The 21,840-nt window shown below is 34.9% G+C and overlaps 1 protein-coding gene across 2 annotated transcripts in view; it reads left to right on the top strand.

Moving 5' to 3' along the window:
- Nucleotides 1-2,093: 2,093 nt before the first annotated feature.
- LOC109049862 (CTD small phosphatase-like protein) overlaps nt 2,094-21,840 on the top strand; it is a 40,797-nt gene continuing 21,050 nt past the window's right edge. Inside the window, exon 1 of one of the 2 annotated variants that reach the window (XM_019067531.2) lies at nt 2,094-2,509. In XM_019067531.2, coding sequence (XP_018923076.1) covers nt 2,434-2,509 — 76 coding nt within the window. In that variant the 5' untranslated portion in view covers nt 2,094-2,433. The remainder of the gene's footprint in view (nt 2,510-21,840) is intronic. The other variant, XM_019067532.2, reaches the window with a different exon arrangement.

The raw sequence follows: 21,840 nt of genomic DNA, 5'->3' as shown, positions 1-21,840 counted from the left end.
AAAAAAAAAAAAAAAAAAAAAAAAAAAAAAAATATATATATATATATATATATATATGAATATATATATATATATATATATATATATATATATATATGTATATATATATATATATATATATATATATATATATATATATATATATATGTCCGTTTAAAATGTATAAACTTTATCAGTGTGGTAGCAGATCATTGAGAACTTCACTATGATGGAGTGCAGCTAATACATTACACCCAATGATAAATAGTGTAGCGTTCAGAACCTCAACAGTTTATTGTAATAGGATATTAAAATAGTAATAGGATATTACTGTTAACAGTGTTATGATTCTAGATATCAATATGTGTGTCAAGAGCTGTCAAGGTTTCACCAAGACTATAGCAACCAAAATGTAATAATGAAATAAATGTTCATGATGTACCCTTCCCAGCAATAAAGTAAATGTGTACTAGTTAAAATCAGTTATTTTCATTGACATTACATTCTCTATTATAGATCAGTGGTAATTACTCGATTAAGACTTTACTGTTCGACCACAAGATGTCAGTATAAGAACACATTTAAATAGTGCCTCATATTTAGCAACTGTGGCATAACAATAGGCTAAATAGTTAATCTATCAGTTTATTTTAAAGTCATTCGCTACACTACCATTTCTATATCATTGATATAAATGTCATCTATTAGTTATATGCCATTATTAACCTATTTTTATTCCAAAAGTAGCCAGAGGAATATTCTGTATTTTGAATGTTTTATTTTGAGTAAAAATAGAACAGATTTTTTTTTTTCAAAAATCATATAATTAATTTAGCAACTCAACAACATCGACCAACAAGCACAAGATATGTCTTTTAATGGTCTGTTGGCATTATGTATATTTACATTATTTATAACATTATTTATAATATATATATATATATATATATATATATATATATATATATATATATATATATATATATATATATATATATATATATATATATAATGTGTATTATTATTTTAAAAAGTGAGCACAGAAAGTAAAAAATGTGATAAGGTATTTAAATAGGCTGTAAAACTAGTTGAAGTGATGGTTGCATCACACAGGCTGCCTTATTAAACATTAAGATCAAACACCCACCTTGATAAAATATTCAGTAACCCTCCCACCTCTCTCTGTCATTAAAACATTTCTGAAATCACCGAAATTTCTCTTAGTATCTCAGCAGAATCATTTCCCTTTTAAACCATAGATGCCTACTTAATGTGCTATTGATCTGATCGTTTTCAGCATCAGTCCACTTTTTTAGATTCTTTAAGTCTGATGGTTTTATAGGCTAGGATTCCTGGTTTGAAATGACTCTCTGAATGTGAGTTATACTGGTGGAAGTGAGATCTAACAAGATTAATTATGATTCAAACTATTCAAACTGTTATTTAAACTTTACTTTAAGAAAAACAAGCCCGAAACAGATAAAACCGAGTCAGAAAACAGCAAAGCATAAGTGTTTAATTCAACAAGAATAGGATTTGTAAATATTTCTTGTTTTAAGTGTACAACAACGTCTTAATATTTTTTTATTTAATTTGTTTTAAAGAAATTTATCTTTACATTTTTGCTAGAAATTGTTTAAAATATAGTATATTTCTTGTTCTAGAAAAAAATATTTAAAATATAATTTTTGCAGGGCATTTATTGCATATTACTTTTTAAGGTGACACAATATAATTAATAAATTATAATATTTGATAATCAATAAATAATAAATGAATAGTTAAAATAAAATTGGATTAACTAAATAATACATTTATATATTTAATTTTTTTTATTTATATAGTGCTACATTTTTGTAAAATACCTACATGTACGTTTTTTTTTGTTGTTGATAAAATTATCATAATAAATTAATAATTCATATAGAATGAATTAATTTTATTTCACTTTCCCACACTTTTTATGACAGTGTCGCTGATATCAAAAGTTAAAAAAGGTTAAAAAAAGGATTAAAAAAAGAAAGAAAGAAAGAAAAGGTTACCGGGTACATTTTTATAAAGGGTAGTTTAACACGGTCACATCGCGTGTGTGTGCGCGCGCGCGCCCACACACACACACACACACACACACACACGCACAAGAGGAGAGAAAACGCGGCTGCAGATCAGACTCTTTGTTATTACACACTCTGTCACTGATCTCCATAGACCTCAAAACACACGAGGGCTGAGATGTCGCCGACTCCCGCGATCTGACAGGAGTATCTCGCGTCGCACTGCTCGCTGTATGATCGTGAAGTGTGTATTGTATGTTTATTTGGATGCGGCGGTGTAAGATCGTGTGCGCTGTATGGTGCGTCTGCCATCTGGACTCACACCGCTAGCTCGCTAGCATCAGGCTAGCTGAAAATTATAAAAACATAAGTGACTGAGGAGGAACAAAATCCCGTTTCCATGGACAACACGTCCATCATTACCCAGGTAGCAAATCCAAAGGAGGAAGACATCCTTTCTTCTTGTCAAGAAAAAGGTAAGGCGAGTGGCCGCTGTTTATTTGACTCAATGTTGGATGTTTTTGTTTTGACAGCGGAATCACTGCGGCTTTGCTGCTGATGCTCTTAAGATTTTATTAATCCAGACGATTTTAAGGACTAATGGTCATTTTCTGAAATATTAAAAACGTGAAATTTTCTAACAATAATTTACTATTATTATTATTACTACTATTGTTATATATATCATGTATCATGCCTCATGTCTTCATATTTTTATTGGAAATCAAAACTAAAATATTGAATAAGAAATTGATTGATTTTCGTAGTGTATGTTGCCAGCTCCTGACTGAGAATATCAAAACAAGTGTTTGCAGCCTGCTGCCTTCTTTTCATGGTATTAATAAGCAGCAATTTGTTTGACATGAATGCACTGTACTTGATCACAGTTATTTTCCTAAGCATCAGAGCAAACTATTTTAATGCTTGTGTTAGAGCCATGTTAAGTGGATCAAATTATTTAATTCCACTGAACCTGAGCTCAAAACATTGTTTTTCTCTCCTGTGCTAAGCTAAGCTTGTTTTCTGTTCAGATATGTGCTGTATAGAGCTGTATGGTCACTCCTGATGAAGTATCTTTATCATGATTCTGAATGTATTTTTCCTGTTTTATGTATAAATCTCTGCATGTCAAATCATGCATTATTGTACTGGTCAGAAGTGTTGATGGTTTTCTCTTTTACTGTGGATGAAAGAATCAGTTTAACTGCTAAACATTTAATAATGTGGTATCAAATTCTAATTGAATTCCAGAGTGCTTCCATAGATCACGCGGAAAACAAACTCCTACTTATACGAGAAAGAGAGCGTTTAGCCCCATGGAGGTCTAGTGCCTGCTTAAGTCAACACAACACGCACTAATGTGAGATGAAGTTATGAGATTAGCTCAAAACAAATTAATGTGAGTAAATAAATCTTGCAAATTATTTTCATGTGGCTTTCGGCTGCTTTTCTGAGGATAACGAGACAATATAAACATTTTACAGCCACTTAGAGCACAAACAGATGGTAGTCCACATGTTGGGGGTCTTAGACGAGAGAGGAGCAGAAGGACGGGGTCTGGTTTGAGAACGTAAGCGACCTCTCTCTGCTTCCCTGCGGTGAAGTTGGATCAGTTGGTTGAGGATGCTTCCACTATGAGAAGTCTGCCAGAGAGGATCACATGACAGAGGAATCCCTCATGTCCTGATATCAGTATCTTCACGAGCAGTTAATGCACTTTTTGATTTAAGATGAAATGTTTCAAGAGCAGGAAAGCATACACTCGCAAATCTAGCCATAGCTGCCACTGCTTATTGGAGTGAGTAGACCCCCTATGGCATTATTATTAACGTCTTGGTGATTATATGAACAGATATAGATGATTGAAAATAAGGAATATTCTAGGTTTAATACAAGTTAAGCATAATCAGCAACACAAAATAATTTCAACATGTCCTTTTGTTTCTTAAAAAAAGTGTAAATTTGGGTTAAATTGAGATAATTACACTTGAAGTGAATGTGGCAAATCTGTAAACATTAAAATTCCAGATTTGTTAGAAATGGACATACGCAAGAAGACTCAAGTTTTACGTCATCAATCCGTGATAAGTTTGGTGACGGTGAGTCACATTTATATGCTGAATTAACATCGTGGCTAGCAAACAAAAACAGTCTCTAGCATTAATTTTGGTCATGGCTTGACTTCCAAAAAACTGAGAAAAAGAGAAGATGACTTTGTGTGGAGCAAGTGGTGTCATTATGTCATCAGATTCTGTGTTCCTGTTGGTTTCTTGATTTGACTGTTGTCATACACTCTTAAAAATAAAAAATCACAGCGATGCCATAGAAGAACCATTTTTGGTTCCACAGAGAACCATTCAGTCAATGTTTCTATAAAGAACCTTCTCTTTATTACCTTTTTATAATCTGAAGAACCTTCTCTTGCCACAAAGAACCTTTTGCGAAATAGAATGTTTTGTCAGATGTTAAAGGTTCTTTATGGAACCATTTAGACAAAAAGGTTCTTCTATGGCATCGTGAAGGAGTGTAGGAGAAGCTACACTGCAGGACTGTGCCTTAAAACTTCTGACACTGGCAGAATTTAATTTGAGGTAAATTTCATTTGATTGCAATAGTCATTAATCAACTGTCAGGGAACGTGTCAAACTAGTGATCAAAGTCTATAGGTTTTGGCCTAGGATCAGAGGAATCTTTTAGGATTTGCAAAATCGCACCGGCTTAAAACCCTGAAACAAACTACAAAAATGGATGATTTAGCTCAGCTAACACACAAGTTTAAACAGAAGAATTAATGTAAGTGTTTAACTTCACATTTCTGCTTTTTCTCCAAAATTGACCCCAGTTGCCATTGTAAATGCCTCACTATCACCTTTCTTTTTTAGTAAACAAGGAGCGAATTGAACTTAATTTTTGATGATTTTGTGATAATTAACATTACCCCACAAATGCTGTCAATTGAACTTAACTTTTATTAAACCTGGAAGTTTCCTTTAACTTGAAATTACATTTTTAAATGAAATGAAGTCCACTCAGAGGGGTTATGCACTGTGACCTTTCATATAAAAAGATAAATGTAACAATACTTCAAACAAAATTGCTTGATGCAACAATATGACTGGGAATTCCCATCGCCATTGCAGCCTTTGATATTCAGAGGTTTCTGTGGGATTACATTTAAAGTATCTCATTAAAAGATGCCACTGTCTCCTAGCTGCAGCTGAAAAGGATAATGAAGCGTAACCTTCGAGGTTTGTCATGCAGAAACGCAACCTCCCCTTTCCAAAATGAAGCTTTGCGCACCAGTCCCCTCATATGGTGTAAAGCTTCCCTAACCCAGTGGCCTTGGAGGTTGGTCACACTTGCTGAATATTTCAAAGCCAGATGGAGATATTTTTAGAAACATATCGGTTTCATTGTAAGCAAAGAAGCATCTGAGAAATTCATGTCGTGTTTTGAGTACGGCGCTGGTGTTGGTGCTTATAGATTGCACCTTTATGCATAATGGATGGAGTTTAATGAAGTTGGCATTGGAATCTCATTCCTGAGGGATTCAGGACTAACGCCGTCACAGGTAATAAAGCAAATCTGGTTGTAGACGCACATGATGGATGAGGTCATGGAGACTTTTAGGGCTTGTTAAAAGCTTTTTCCCCTTAAGTCTCTTAGAAAAATGGTCAGTCAAGGTTAAGCCGTCTCCTTGCCACTTTATTTGGGAATACGCTCTCATTTTGCATTCTTCTTGCAATCTTAGCCTTGCATACCGAATGTGGTCGGGCGTACAGTCTGGAAGCCTTTTTTGGTCTCTGAGTGAGCAACAAATTACAAATATGTGCTCATAATTCTGGTTGATTAGAGTACACATTATGTTTGTTTGCAAGGCATGAGGCCTTGTTTTGTCTGTCCACAAAAATTCATGTAGCATAAGCGTTAGGGAACTATTTTCCAACCAACTGTAAAAACAGTCCCTGTATCATCTATCTCTGGTTGGCGTCCAGTCTGTTTGGTTTATGCAGCTCGGTACATTATGGTTTATTAGCTTTATGCACGCTTCACATTGTGAGGGAGCGATTTTTGCAAACTTCAAACATGATGAGCGCACATAGATTTTTTCTTATGGATGCGCATTAAAATTCTGTTCTAAAAAAAGGAAAATTACTGATTTCAAATGCTACAATTAATAATGTACAGTATGAAAAATGAATATTTTGAGTTTAGCTAAAGTTTACATTTAACATTAAGTACTATTGTTTTTTTTTTTAATTAACTTTAAATGAGCTTTAGATGATGGCAAGGGTAATTCAAATGTAAAAAATATGGGAAATTATCATGCACAATAAAATTTTCAGCAAAAAACAGTGCTATTAAATGAAGTAGAACTCTTAATATCGGCCTGTGATAAAAAATAAAATAAAAAAAAACATGTCCCAAGAGTGCATTTATTTGATCAAAAATACACTAAAAGGAGTAATATTGTGAAAAATATTATTATAAATTAAAACAAACCTTTTCTATTTTAATGTATTTTATTTCTGTGATGGCAGAAATCATTCCAAAATGCTAAATGTAACATTTCTTATTATTAGGAATGTTAAAAACAATTGTGCTGCTCAGTATTTTTATGGAAACTGCAATAATTTTGCATCTTAAATTCCTCTTTAAAGCATCAACACTACAGTCATACACATTCATATGGATGTCTTATGATTAATTTAGGTGAGTGACATATTTCCACCTCATTGAGGAGACATTCTATAAGGACATCTCTGGCTTCTCCCATCATGCTCTGCTCTGTATAAATAGCCTTTTGGTACACAGTGTGCTAATAGAGTTCAGAAGGAAGAGTTTCCCCTGCACTTGAAGGCTATCCCCGAGGCTAGAGCCTCATGCCCTCATGGGATGAGATTGAATTGAATCAAATGCACTGTAGTGCTTGATGCTTTAGTGTTGTGTTGCAGTTGGACTGGCCAGCTTTGCTTTAATACGTCTTAACTTTGTCAGGTATCATTGGATGAGCCATTTACCCTAATCAGATTAGGAAGCGTCTGAGCATGGATGTTTATCCCCACACAGCTCACACCACCTGTCAATTAGAAGCAGCCTGGCACCTCCTACAAGATCATATTTCACCAAGGAAGAGCCACTAACGCTGTGGTCCTTGTGTAATGTGGTCTTGTCACCTTATATTAGAAACATTATTTTTGTTTTACTTTTTAATCTGACAGTTTAGACATTGGCACAATTAGTTCTCAGTGTTAGTTCTTGTAGAAATATTCAAAATGTGCTCTATAGTCTACTGGTGAAATTTCAAGAGTTTGAGGTGTATGTGGCAAATGGTCCATTTTAAAGATCAGGCCCTCTGTCAAAAGCCTCAAAGGTCTTTAGTTCTCTTTTAAAGACTTATTCCTCCTTGTAATTGGTAAGATCTTCTCAAAAGTCTTCATCACTGAAGGATCAGTGGATTTGTGGTTCTCAAAGGCTGCATGGAGGTGTTGAAAGGAAGCTGAGGAGATGAAATACTCTTGGTGGTCCGGCCAGCCAGAAGCCATCAGGGTCAGATAGAGTGGGTGGGCTTCTCTTCCGCTTGTGTAATGATACCCACTGGCACCCTCCTGAGTTCTTCATTTGATGGCGCTGAGAGTGTGTATTTATGTGTTGGTATATTTTATGTTAGTGTGAATGTGTGAATTACTGTTTCCCCTCAGCCTTTCAGTATTTAGCACCTCCATAGACTTCAAGAGTAGCAGTAATAAATTTGTATTTCAGCATATGTTTGTGCTCGCTGTGTTATTTATGCAGCCGATCTCTTGTGTGTTGTTTGAGCTTTGTTTTTGGTTTGTTTTGGACTGAATGTTCGTTGACATTCCAGCAATAGTACAGAGAAGGCATTCAGTGCCAGAAATAATATGTATTTTCATTAACATTTATTTTTCTACCACAGAGGTATTCAGTAATAATATAATTCATGTTTTATTTAATTTTATTTGAATTTTTTTTGTTTGTTTGTTTTTATATTTTATTTAATATAATATAAATGTAATATTTTATGATTTTTTTTTTTGTATTGACAAATTAATAGCTGGAAATAATGCTAAAATGTAACTTAAATTGTTTTAAAGGATTTTTTTGAAGAATAGCAAAAATGATTCTTCCATGTTTTAATTTTAATAGGAAATCTTTATTGTGCATCACTGTTTTGCTAAAAAAAAGTTGTTTTCATTTAATTACATTTTAAAATATTAATTAAGTTATGTTTTAGTCTTGTATGTTCTGTAATCATAAATCCAGTAAATTAATAGACAGAAACACAGAATAAAATCATAGGGAAGAATGTTTTATAGGTCTTTGTTATTAATTTTAATGAAGTATTACATTTTATAAATTAAAATTGATTAAACATGCTTTTTGATTATTAAAATATTTTTTTTTTAATGGATCGAGAAGAATGTAAAAAAATTTAATTTGGGGAAAAATTAAAACAGATTATATAGGGCTCTAAAAAAATATTTTTTGTTAAAAAAAAATTATAAAATGTATGTATTTCACGATTTCAATTCGACATGCTTTTCAAAAAAAAAAAAAATGGGAAAAAAGAAACGTAATCTGTAAAAAAAAAAAGTCATTTTCATTTATATTCCTATATTTGTTGACTTATTCAAGACCATTCTAACAATACGACCTTCAATTATAATTACATAACACTATATGTTACACTGTTCTCACAGTAACAGAAACCGTCATTTCCTCCAGCTGAGAGAGTCTCAGTATCAGGCCTACCGACATTTGCTCTGTGGGCAGTCAGAGGTCCCCTGGGCTCAGAGCGCTTCTCTCTGTGAATGTGTCTTAAACTGGGTATAATGGCTCAAGATCACTCCATTTGCTGAGGGTTAATGGTGGCTTGGAACAGAAGATTGTCAAAAGTGAACAACATTGAAGCAGGCTGGGACATGACCAAAAATGCTGTGATGATGTTGACATCATTTCAAGCACAGCTGCCTTTTGAATCAGATCATTATAAACTGGCAGATCTGTGGTGAATGAATAAAGTACTCACAGACACAGAGCCTCCTACACTCAAGCGTCAATATTATTATAACTCATACTTCTAAAGTTAGAGCTTTGAACTTTGCCGCATGATCCTTCCCACACATTTGTGCTACAGATGTGAAAGATACCTCAGACCATGCAGATTGTTGAGCTACTGTATTATTCTTCTAACTGATCGTTGTTTTCTTGTGCTTGGTGATGAAATGGGGAAAATAAAAAAATCCATAGACATACATTGCTGAAGAGAACCAATTCAGTTTTAGAGGCCAGAATATCTCACAGACTTGGGAATTTCTGCTCTTTTTATTTGCCCCATTAAGCTGCTTCACAAAATCCATTAGCAACCACATAATAACTTGTTAAAACCCACTCAGAACACCTTAGCAACTGCCTAGCAATGCCCTGGCAACCATCCACAACACAAGCAACAGGTTTTGTAAGGCCAATACTACTCACATTTTATTATTTTGATCATAACCAGTAAGCAACCACCCAGAGGACCCTAGCAACCACATAGCAACAAGCTTTAAAACACTCATGTTTACCATAGCAACGCCTTAGCAACAATCCAGAACCCAGTAGCAACATGTATGGTCAATCCCACTAACATTTTCTTCTTTTGATCCAGACTAGTAAACAACCACCCAGAACCACCCAAGCAACTGCATGACAACATGCTAAAAACACTCAAAATACCTTGGCAACTGCATAGCAACACCCTGGCAACCATCCACAATTCCATAGAAATGTGGCAGCAGGTTTTGCATGGTCTAGCTCACTCACATTGTTCTCCTTTTGATCTGGACCAGTAAGCAACCACCCAGAACACCTTAGAAACTGTTTATGAGCTCCCCACAAACACTCAGAATGCCTTCGTAACTGCATAGCAACACCCTGACAACCATCGATAACACATTAGCAATGTGGCAGCAGGTTTTGTATGGTCAAGTCCACTCATATTTTCGTAAGATGATGTAAAATTAAGGATTTGGGAGGTTTTCATTGAAATAGACTTGTAAACATGAAAAAATGATGGAAGGGTGAGATTGAAAATGTAAAATTCAGATGACCTGCTATTAAATACCAACCTGTGGACTCACTGCTTGGCCGCGTCTCTCACTAATCTACCAATTTTTAATGTTTCTTTTTCTAAATGTAATGACTGGATTATTATGCTCCTTAATTTCGTTTTCACAAGGACACTTTAAAGGAGAATATTTAAAGTGTAGGTCAGTAAAACAATGGCACTCTGAATGAAATCTAAGTGTCTGTTGAGTCTTTAGAGTGAAGGGTGAACTACATTTAACAGTGAGCTTGTCTCCTGAGAGATGTATAAAGTGGAGCATTAGTGCTGTAGGGGAATGTTTGTGTGTGGAAACGCCATGATTACCTGCTTTCAGCAGACGGAACCACTCCACTAACCTGCATATGACCACTGACATCCTCAGAATTCAATAACAAGGACTAGGGCTGTGACGGCTGCAGATTTTTACCACCGCGGTGGTAATGGACCAACTACTGCCGATAGCACGGTGTTGATGCATATATAATTAATATTAATTATATATATATATAATTTATGTATAAAAAAGTGTGTGTGTGTGTATATATTTTAAACAACTAATAATAAATAAGTCTCAATCATCTATTAACAAAAGTGCGTGTTTATTTTAGCACTTCCATCAGTGAATACACAGCCTGCAAAACATTAAAATAAATATCAAAGAAATAATACAGTAAAACAAGAAAGTAGCCTAAATAAGAAAGTTAAATACACCCTGTCTGCAGGACACGAGCAGCGCAGCGCAACACGACAAAATAGCCTACTATAGAATTAATTATAATTAACCATTGATGCTACACCGGAGGCAGCGCTACATGACATGACAGATCTCTGATAGTAACCTACCTCGTCCTATTTGTGAGGTACTGACACAGAGTTCAAATGTCCTAGGTAGACACTAGACAAACCTGTTGCGATGTGGTGTCGCGTCTGGTGTAGACACGGTTCACTAAAAAAAGTCTTGTCCGTTCGGGAAGGTGCGTGCACAGTCAGCGGAGGCTCGCGAAGCGGAAACAGGCGAAAGTATAAATCCCACAGGCATTAACTCCTCGTCTGCACGCACTCTCTTTGAAATAGGAATCGTTGCCACATTTATTGTTAACATCTTTTATTTATCACCGTCTCGTTTGTATTTGACCAATTTGGAGAAACTAAGCCTCACCAAACCTGACCAGCCAGGTGTTTGCGATCATGGGAACTTGAAGACACTTGTAGACTAGATGGCTCCAGTTCGGCGATGTAGTATTCAGTTTCCAAACAAGGTCCATCGCCCAACACAAAATTAATTTGCTGAATGCATAAACTGTATTTTCTCAAACCTGCCAATCTAAAGGAAATGCGGTGTATGGCATGTGAGGTAATTTGTAAATTACCATAGACTTAAAGTCTAAATAAAACAATTTGCAACTATTACTGTTATTACACTTGTATACAAAATAAGTGTGTGTAGAGTGTGTGACGTCACATGCACTACCGCCGGTGGCAGTAGACAGCCCTAACAGGGACGCCCTACCAAATTTAGATACGACGATCTTTATTCCAGTCATGGGGAATCCACCTGTCAATCCAAGCACTTTTATTTGCATAGAAATCAGCTTATAGAACTGCGTTTTTTTTTGTCAGACTGCCATTGTCACCATGTGCCCTTTTTGCAACAGTCCCGAGAGACTTTGCTTGGATCAGATGCTAATGTCAGAATCAGTGCGACACAGAGACAGAGCGTGAAACACATTGTGTGCAGTAGTCCTACATCTGCTATCTCCGGTCTTTTTTCTCCCTCCCACCTCATCTGCTCTGCCTCTGCTTCTCCAAAACAACGTGGGACGTGTTGTGTAACAGGGTTGAATAGTCACATCTCTCTTATTATTTTCAGCAGCTAATTCCACCGTGCCTGTCACATCCTTCGTTTCTTCAGATGCAGTAACGTGGCCGCGGGGTCCGGATTGGACCTGTTAAGTGTCAACAATGTGGTACATGGCAAACACGCATGAGAAATTAGGTCTTTATCCACACCGATACTGTCACTACTGAACAATTTGGGGAAAAGATCAGATTTGCTTTACATATACATACATATATATATATATATATATATATATATATATATATATATATATATATATATATATATATATATATATATATATATATATATATATACACAATTTTTAAACATGGAATTTAAAATAGTTTTTCAAAATATTTTATCACAATATGTCAATGTAATGTACATTTATGATTAACTAAAACCAAAACCATAAAAAATGTATCAAAAAATCATTTCATTTAAGTTGAAGTACTAAAATAATTAATTAAACAGACTAAACTATTTAGACATATTTAAAAAAAAAAAAAGGTCTTAAAGGGACGGTAGGCCTATGAAACATGCGACTGTCATTAAAGGGATAGATCACCCTAAAATTTCATTTGTCATTATTTACTCACTGTCACGTTGTCCCAAACCTGTATTAATTTCTTTCTTGTGCTGAAAAATACTATGGAAGTCACTGTGGACCAGCAACTGTTTGGTTTATTCCACTTTGCTCAAAATAGCATTTATGTTCAGAAGAAGAAAGAAACTCATTCAGGTTTAAAACAACTTTTGAGTGAGTAAATGGTGGTTTAAAAATAAAACACTATGACAGAATTGACAGACAGCCGACAGAATTTTTATTTTTGGGTGAATTGTTCCTTTAATGTTAATAAAACAACAAAACACAAAGAGAAAAATCACTAGCTGCTCTTGACTGAAGAAATTTAGGAAGGAATCAGTTTATATAATATTTTATTTATATATATTTGTTCATTCAATTTCTTGAACGCTCCTGCTAAATACACCTATTTTACCTGAAAATAAAGCACTGATTGTTTTATTTGTATATTATGTGTAGTTGTAATGTGTATCTTTGTCATTCTTTTATCTTTGTTATTAAAAAATAAGAACAAAGATTTTTATCTTCGCCCTCTTTAGCCTTAATATCTGCCATACCTTTTTTTTTTTGTTACTTTGAAAGCCTTTTCTTTATAATAGGGAAATTAGTTTGGCTGTAATGCTCAGACAACTTGCAAAACCAACAAGACAAAGAATTGTGATAAAATCGCTATATTTCTATAAAAAATTGTGATATGATATTTTTTCCATATCGCCCACCCCTACTTGACAATGTAATTTATTTGGCAGTCTATGGGACAGTCACAAGCCTCCCGGTTTTCATGAATTTTTACTTTTATTTTGTTATTTTTTTTTTAAAGTGTTTTACGTTTTTTGAAAGATATGTTGTATTTTGTTAATGACAAAATTTTCATTTTAGGGTGGAGTATCCCTTCAAGCCAGGGTGAAATACACACCAAGGAATGCTGTCTTACCTGAAAGAGGCAGAAGGCCATGATTGTTGTTTGTAATGATGAATTCACATCACCAACACTGAGATCACTATAAATGTGCCATGTTTGATAAGGTTCTCCTATCTCTTTCTGAAAATAAGCCACTAAACATGCATCTTACAGACTGCCTTTCTTTCTGCCTTATTTCTCATAAACCTTATGTATAGATGACTTTGTGTTGCATCAAATGTAATAAATGTAATATCAAATGAAAAACAAAATTTACAACAGAAAAATGTAGACATTTCCATCAGTTTGTAAAATCACAACTGACACAAAGCCACTTACAATGGAAGTCTGTGGGCTGAAATGTTTCCCATAGACTTCCATTGTAAACATTTGTCAACACATTTTTTATTTTGTTTTTAATAGTCACATTGCTTAAAAGGCAATTGGAGTGTTTAAATGTGTCTCAGCCTTATAATCAGACTTCAAACGCTAGCATTTCTCTCTTTCCTGGTCTCACTCAATGGATTGTAATGAATAGTTTCCTGACAGATCATTCTTCTTTTAGTCCTCTCACTTAGTGCTCTTGTTAGGACATTGTTTAAGGCAGTGGAGCGAAACATTGGATTGCAGTTCTGCTGTACCCAGTCATACTTCATATGTTTGTATTTTCAAACACACCTGGTCCAGCCTGAGGTTGAGTGTAAGGAACTCCCGCTCACAAAGCTATCAAACCTAAATGCTAGTTATCTCCAAAGCAAGACGACAAGTACTTTGATGCTAATCATTGGTCAGGCTTCAGACAAGGGCTTACTTGACATCACAAGAGGCGGCGTTTGTTTAATTTTCAGAAACAACTAACAGACTGTTACTGATAGACTTCTGCACTTCTATTCATCACTGAAGCTGAGTCTACAGTATCATGGTAAAATAAAATATATTTTGCCTGATGTTTGAATGGAATAAATGTTACGTAACCCATGTGTGCAGCAAAAAGCAATATCACAGTTTAATGGGGAGCCTCACACAAAGATCATTAAAAGCACATCCTGCCAAAAGCATATACTTTAACAAGCATCATTTACATAATATATTGCATTTGAAGCCTGTAACTTACAAACAGTGCAGGTGTTGTGATGTCTAGTAGACTTAAGAATAAAGAAATAAGATCTGGTCAATCACAGGCACTTAAAATGTGTTCATTATAACTTATTTACACAACAGCAAGAAAATTGACAGAAAAAAATACACTTTGTGTGTGTATATGTGTTGTTATTGAAAATATTTTTTATTATTTATGCAATTGTAATTGCAGTGTAAATGCATTCATGCTACCTCTGAGCTGCAGTAAATGGTGTGTATAAATATCTAAATACCAAAAAAATAAAAATAAATAAATCATGGCCATTGTAGCCTAATAAATTCTATGTTTAATCAAGTGAAATATTTATTTCTAAAGTTTTGGGGGTAATTTATCAGCCAAATGTTGATGTGCAATTAATTACACACCACATCATTTTATTAATTCGATTAAAATTTTTAATAGCTTGACAGACTGAATTATTATATTATTTAGATTTTAATCTATATTTTACTTTTTTCCAGTTTTTTTTTTTAAAAAAAATACATTTTATTTGAGAAAAATAATTATTTTTGCCCTATTTTTTTTTGCTTTTTTAAGCATTGTCGTCTCTAAACTAATAAATAAATAAATGAAAAAATCCCTCATTTAAAAATATACTTAAGTATATAAAATATATTAGTTTAAAAAAAGATAACAAATATTCCGTTTTTACAGATGGTTTCTGCAGATGTTTTGATGTAATTTTTTCCTGTGTATTGTGCACTAAATTAACATTTGATTTTATGTATTAAAATATGGATTGTATTGCTTTGTGTAGTATATATATTTAGTATGGATTAGCAGGGGCAGACATGAAAACATGCTTCTACAGATGACAGGAATAGTTCACTAGACAATCAACAGTCATTTATGTCTTCATCAGTCGGCTGTCTTGGAACTCTGATGTCCTCTGGTTTACATCATCCTAACAGACCTGAGACCGACAAACGTGAGCTGCACACTGAATATGCAAACATTTACAAACCTTTGATGCAAGACATGGATCTTTCCTACTCATCTGGCTGATTAGGTAAGGAACTAGCCAGAAGGAAGACTTAAGCAATTGGCTTCACTACGACAACACAGATTGTTTGAGTAAAATGATACAGTGTAAAGGGGGTATACATTTAATCTCTTTCTCATTTTCTCATCAGCTTTCGGAACAAAACAGCAAACTGATTTGTGAACTTGTTGTTTATCACCTCAGTTCCTATGTTTGCTCACAGCGAACTGACTATCTTAATTATTAAAGCAACAACTGAGCGGGTGTTTGATGCTTAACCCGGCCCTTTCCTCTCTCTCTGTTTCTGTATCCCTCTCTGCTTTAACCTTTCCCCCATTTCCTTCACGCCACTCTCCGGTCACAAACACACAGACCACAGCCAGTTCTGACCCCTGTAATGAAGCTGGGGGTCTGTGTTCTTTGCAGATGGGCATTTTTCCACGCTGTGGGTCAGAGGGTTATTATCTCTTCCTGTCAGGAATGTAAGGAATTTCCTGTGCGTTCCTCATCCGGCTATGAGAGCAAAGAGACCGTTCCCACCCATGTGACCGCTCAGCATCGGATTACCTCACTTGCTGACTGTGGGAATGGTCTGTACATGATGAAAACAAAGCTTTCATTTGCTAACCTGGAAACTGCAGACAGGGAGAAGAGAATTGCTAAAATTTGTCTTTGCGGCTCTTGTTTTGTGTGTTGAGATTTCCCCGTGCATTTATGTTTTTGTGCATTGCGATTTCCCAAAAAGACAGCTGTCAATCAAACGTCAGTGTTTTTGGAACACCAGGCCCTTGTAGACTTGGTTTTCTGTCATTTGTTGTCTGCAGGATTTTGAGTGGTTGTCTCCACACTCTGTCTCCTTTGGTATCTGTACACGAACTAGTGCTGCACGATTTGGGGAATTTTTTTTTTTTTTTCTCTGAGAAAAACTTCTGGTTTGTAGCTAAAAGCTTTGTGATTATGTATCAAAATGACTTTTGTAATAATAATGATTATTATTATTATTATTATTATGATTATTATTATTATTATAAGAACTAAATAAAAATAATAAAATAAGAATTATTACATAAACCCGAAAGGAAGACTTTGTCAATTGTCTTCACTAACACTGTTTGAGTAAGATGATACAGTGTAAAGTAGGGGTCAATGGATATTTTATATAGTCCGATATGGATTTTACTGATACCGATATCTAGGTTAGACCAAAATGGCCGATACGATTAATCAGCCGATAGTTTTTAAAATGGATACTGAACGTAAAATAAAATAAAAAATATTAATATTAATTATAAAATTAGTTCATAGTTCATTAATGTTAACAAAAGCAACTTCAAAATGTAAAAAAAAAAAAAAATCTGAAATTAAAGAGGTCATGATGCTAATAAAAAGAACATTATTTTGTGTATTGGTGTAATGAAATGTTTATGCAGTTTAAGGTTCAAAAAACACATTATTTTCCATATAATGTACATTATTGTTTCTCCTCTATGCCCCAACTTTCTAAAACGCGTCGATTTTTACAAAGCTCATCGTTCTGAAAAAGCGAGGTGTGCTCTGATTGGCCAGCTATCCAATGAGTTGTGATTGGTCGAATGCCTCAAGCGTGTGACTGAAATGTTACACCCCTTAACATACTATGCCGTCTCCCAGGCCAGCAGCACGTGCACATCACATCATCGTTTCTCTTTTAAAAGTTCAGTCAATGTACTGTTAGGAGTAACTGAATAACTGAGCGGCATTCACTACACAGAGCTGTAGTTCACTGACAAGCTAGATTCATCTGCGATTATGCGATTAACGTGATATTGCCTAATTGTCAGTGAACTACGGCTCTGTGTAGTGAATGGCGCTCAATCTGAAAGCAGGTGATGGAGATTTTCTACTAATCATGGGACCGACTTTACTGACGAGATGCGCATGACAATCGAATGCGATTAATTGCACAACCCTAATCAGGATATTGGTTTATTTCACATCAGAGGGAGTGTAAGGCACATTTATAAACCAAATAATTTGTGGATTAATGCATACTGGAGACGCGAACCGTTCCAAACGATTCAATTCGATTTGGTGAACTGGTTCAACCGGTTCACTAAGAAGATCCAGTTAAATAGAAAGATTCGTTCGTGATCTGGACATCACTAGACAAGATAAAACCCATTACAAACGAGGCATTTGTTGCATCCAGTGGGGACATAATTACTGATTATAATGACTTATACTGTTTTTTTTTACGCGTTGCGTTGCGTATAGCGTGGGGTAAACATAAAATTTGTGATCTGAGAAACGACAAACAACAAGCCTACTCTACTGCTCAAAACTCCCGTTTGAATCATCATTGAATCAGCAAATTATTTAAATATAAAAAATGCATTTACAGGCTGTGAGTCAGAAGCGCCAGACTGTCCTTGCAAAGTTTGAACTGCCCAACTTTATAGAAGCAGCCGTTTCTATAAGGAGGACCTTCTCAGCCGCTCCAGCAATGGACCCATCCTGGAAAAAACTAGTGGCATTTTTACTATCCATTTTTTCCCGATAATGGATAGTTCCACCAATCAACTATCGGTGCCGATTATTCGGCAAAACCAATACATCAGTCGACCTCTAGTGTAAAGGAGTAATACAATTAATCTCTTTCCTAATTTTGTCTTTAAGATAAGCTTTCGAAAACAAGAAATGCAACCTTTTTGTTACATTTTTGGGGGAAAAAACCTACAGGTTTGTGGCCCAAAACTTTGTGATTATAGGCCTACTATATGTCAGAATAACTATAATAATAATACATTTATTATGATTATTATTAAATCAAAATATTAAACTATATAACCATTGTATTTTTTCACAATGAAATATAAAAAAAATCTAGCCTAGAATTTAATTAAATAATAATAATAATAAGCATTATTATTATTATTGTTGTTGTTGCACAAATGTAAAATTACTGTACTGATATTTAAGGTTGTCTTAATATTTTCACTTTGAAGCATTAAACTATCAACTTTTATTCTGCCAAAAAAAAAAAAAAAAAAACTCAAGAAGACGTTAATTTTCTCTTTTGTTGACAACAGGCAGTTAATAAGCATTTCTCATTACAAGTTTGGGAAGATGGTTGGCATGTTGTGTTCCCAAATGTTATAATTAATCCAAACTCACAGCACATGCAGAGGTTTACCGCGAGCCCAGCTGCTCTGAGACGCTGAAAACTTCTAGCGTGTATAAAAAAAAAACACACTGCCACACTTCACTCTAAAATATGCAACTCATGTATTTAATTAAATCGCAGTTTTTGTAATTTGATAATCACGCTAAGCCTTAGCACAATTTCGGTTTTATGTTGATTAATCGTGCTGCCCTAATCTCTACTTTGTTAGACAAATGCTTGCATTCATGAATACAGACATCTGTTAACTACAGTTTGTGGAGTGAGGTTGAATTTAAATAGAATAAACAACACTTCTTCACACTGTAGCAGGGACGGCACCGCCATGCAAACTGACTCCAGCCACATTCCTGTGGTCAGCCAGAGAATATGTTTTTAGATGGGTATGTTTGTATGTGTGCGTGTGGAGAAAACCCTGTTTGTTTTGGATGGATGGTTATTCGGGGGGCTGGTACAGGCTTCATTACAGTGGCCCACCTCCTGTTTGCCCCCCTCCTTCCATCTCTCCATCTGGAGTCCTTCCCACCTGCATAATATTAGACTGCCATGCAGGGAAGACGATCAAGGCGGGAAAATACCAACAGCCTCAAAATGGAGGCCCAGGAGGGAGCATCGCACAGGAACGGTGTTTTGGGAATGTGAACGCAGAGGTTGGATCGTACCGTGTGTTATAACAGACTGTATCATCGGTAGACTTAGTTACTCATTATAATAAGCCTGAGAACTTTGTTCAACAGTGCAATTATGTTTTAAAATACTCTATTAAATCACCCTCTGTCTAGCATTTCTGTGTGAAAGGTCGTTCGGCTCGTTTACATCTCGTTATGCCTCAGAGCCCAGCTTGTCAACTGACAGGTAATTATAGTTAGAAAATCAGAGAGTCTAATGCCTCTGTCTCTATCTTTGGAGCGTCTTTGGAGACACCCCTTAAATTAGTTTCCCACAAGTACCTTACAGTGTTTAAAGACACTTGCTGCTTGTTTTTATTTTATTTTATTTTATTTCAAAAGCTTTTCCCTTAATTCCATTTGGGACACCTTGTGTGACTGTTCCTTTATGATAAAGAGAACAGCAACAATTTCACATGTGCTGCATTGTTCAGTTCCAACAATATCTCTATTTTTTCTGGCCAGAATAATACAATACAATAGATTTGCCAAGTCTACAATATTGTCAGTGATTTCTCTTAATGTGTGCAGTCGTACAGTACTTAAGAGAAATAGAAAAAATGAGACAATTGTGTAAATTGTTTTACACAATTTTAATTTTATTTTATTTGGAAAAAATGCTTTTATTTATTTAACTATTTTTGTGTATTCTTTGTGACTAGTAGTCTAAAAACTAACATTCTACACTCGTGGCATTTGTGTTGTGTTTTATTAATTTATTTATTTTTGATATTTAAAAATGTTAGTTAATGTTTCTTTTAAACAGTCATACTTATGTCTTACATGACGATTTTTTAACAAATCTGGCATGTACAGTGCATTAGATCGTGACAGTGCAAGCGCAGGTTTGTCTAGATGTATTTGGCGGTATGCTCACGTCTCGTTCGGCACAAATCCAAATGTTTCCATATTCGCAATGTATTTGAATGTTAAAATATTTATAATGTAAACTAGGCTTGTAGGCTACTTTACACGCATTTGCATATAGCAAAACATCATGGCATAACAGCAGAGTGGACCGGTATACTACGTCAATTTAAACTGACCAGTGTAACCTTTTATATGTTTGGTTGACTGTATTTTATTGTGATAATGAACAGACTGCGTAAGTTTGAATTGTGAATATGCTAGAATATGTGGGGTGTGTGTGCGAGGTGCCAGTGCGATCGCAGAGCTGAAACATTTAAAAAAAAAAAATTTTTGGAGTAAGATATATTCCTTAAAAGTGCTTTTAGTTGTGGCATCGCCGTTTAGTGACATAAGTGAATGCACCGGAGAAACGTAACGGTCACAGCACCTTTTAATTGCGGTTTTGAATCCAGCAATTATTTATTTACAAATTATGAGCTCTGATTGACAAGTATGGTATAAAAGCTTTGTTTATTAGAAGAAGAATTGGTTAGCTGGAAAATGTTACATCGCGACCATGCTTTTGGATACCGTTTTGAGCCTAATGCTGCATTTACGCGGCTTTGTTCTGGTTAAATTTTAAATCGCATTGAAAGCTTAATTTGTACATTATGAACGAACTATTATGAATGCATTTATATACGGTCACCGTCACTCACAGCCGCTTGCATGTGTTTTGCACATGAGCCGCACGCAGCCCAAAATGAAATTGCTTAATCGACCATCGTTAGCTTTAATCGATCGCATCTCTTATCGACAATTAAACGATCATCGATTAATCATTGACATCCCTAATCTTGCCTCACTTTTAATGCAGTTACTTGTAAAAAATATTAGCAAGTGACATGTTGTACTCATACAGGTGGTTAATAATGGTTGTAGCCAAAGCTTGTTGTTTGGGGATCATCATAAGGACTGAATTACTTGGGCTGGACTGAGTTATTGTCAACCTCATCAAGCTGTACCGGGCCACAGGAAGCGGTACAGCTCATGGTCTGATGTGACCTTATGTGTTTTCCAATAGCAGTAATCAGACAGATGCTGTATGCTATTACCCTAATGCTTCTTCCATTATGAGATTGAGGCCCGCTTGGCTCACAGGTTTTATTTTTATTTAACCTTTATGTAAAGTGGTTAGACACGCTGAGATTTAAAAGCTTTCAGACAAGAGATACTGTACCTGGCCAAGACCATTAATGGCACAAAAAGTTTTAGAGAAACACAAACCTTACATAATTAGATAAAATACAAATTCAAGTGAACTAATTTAGCTTACACTCATTTGGGACCCTGGACCACAAAACCAGTCATAAGATTTATATCATGAGATTTATACATCATCTGAAAGCTGAATACATAAGCGTTGATGTATGGTTTGTTAAGATATGACAATATTTGGCTGAGATACAATTATTTGAAAATCTGGAATCAGAGGGTGCAAAAAATATTGAGAAAATTGCCTTTAAAATTGTCCAAAAGAAGTCCTTAGCATTGCATATTACTAATT

This window comes from Cyprinus carpio, chromosome B24 (assembly GCF_018340385.1).
Source record: "Cyprinus carpio isolate SPL01 chromosome B24, ASM1834038v1, whole genome shotgun sequence".
Lineage (NCBI taxonomy): Eukaryota > Metazoa > Chordata > Actinopteri > Cypriniformes > Cyprinidae > Cyprinus > Cyprinus carpio.
The sequence above is the reverse complement of the archived record's forward strand: the minus strand, read 5'-3'. Positions and strand labels throughout refer to the sequence as shown.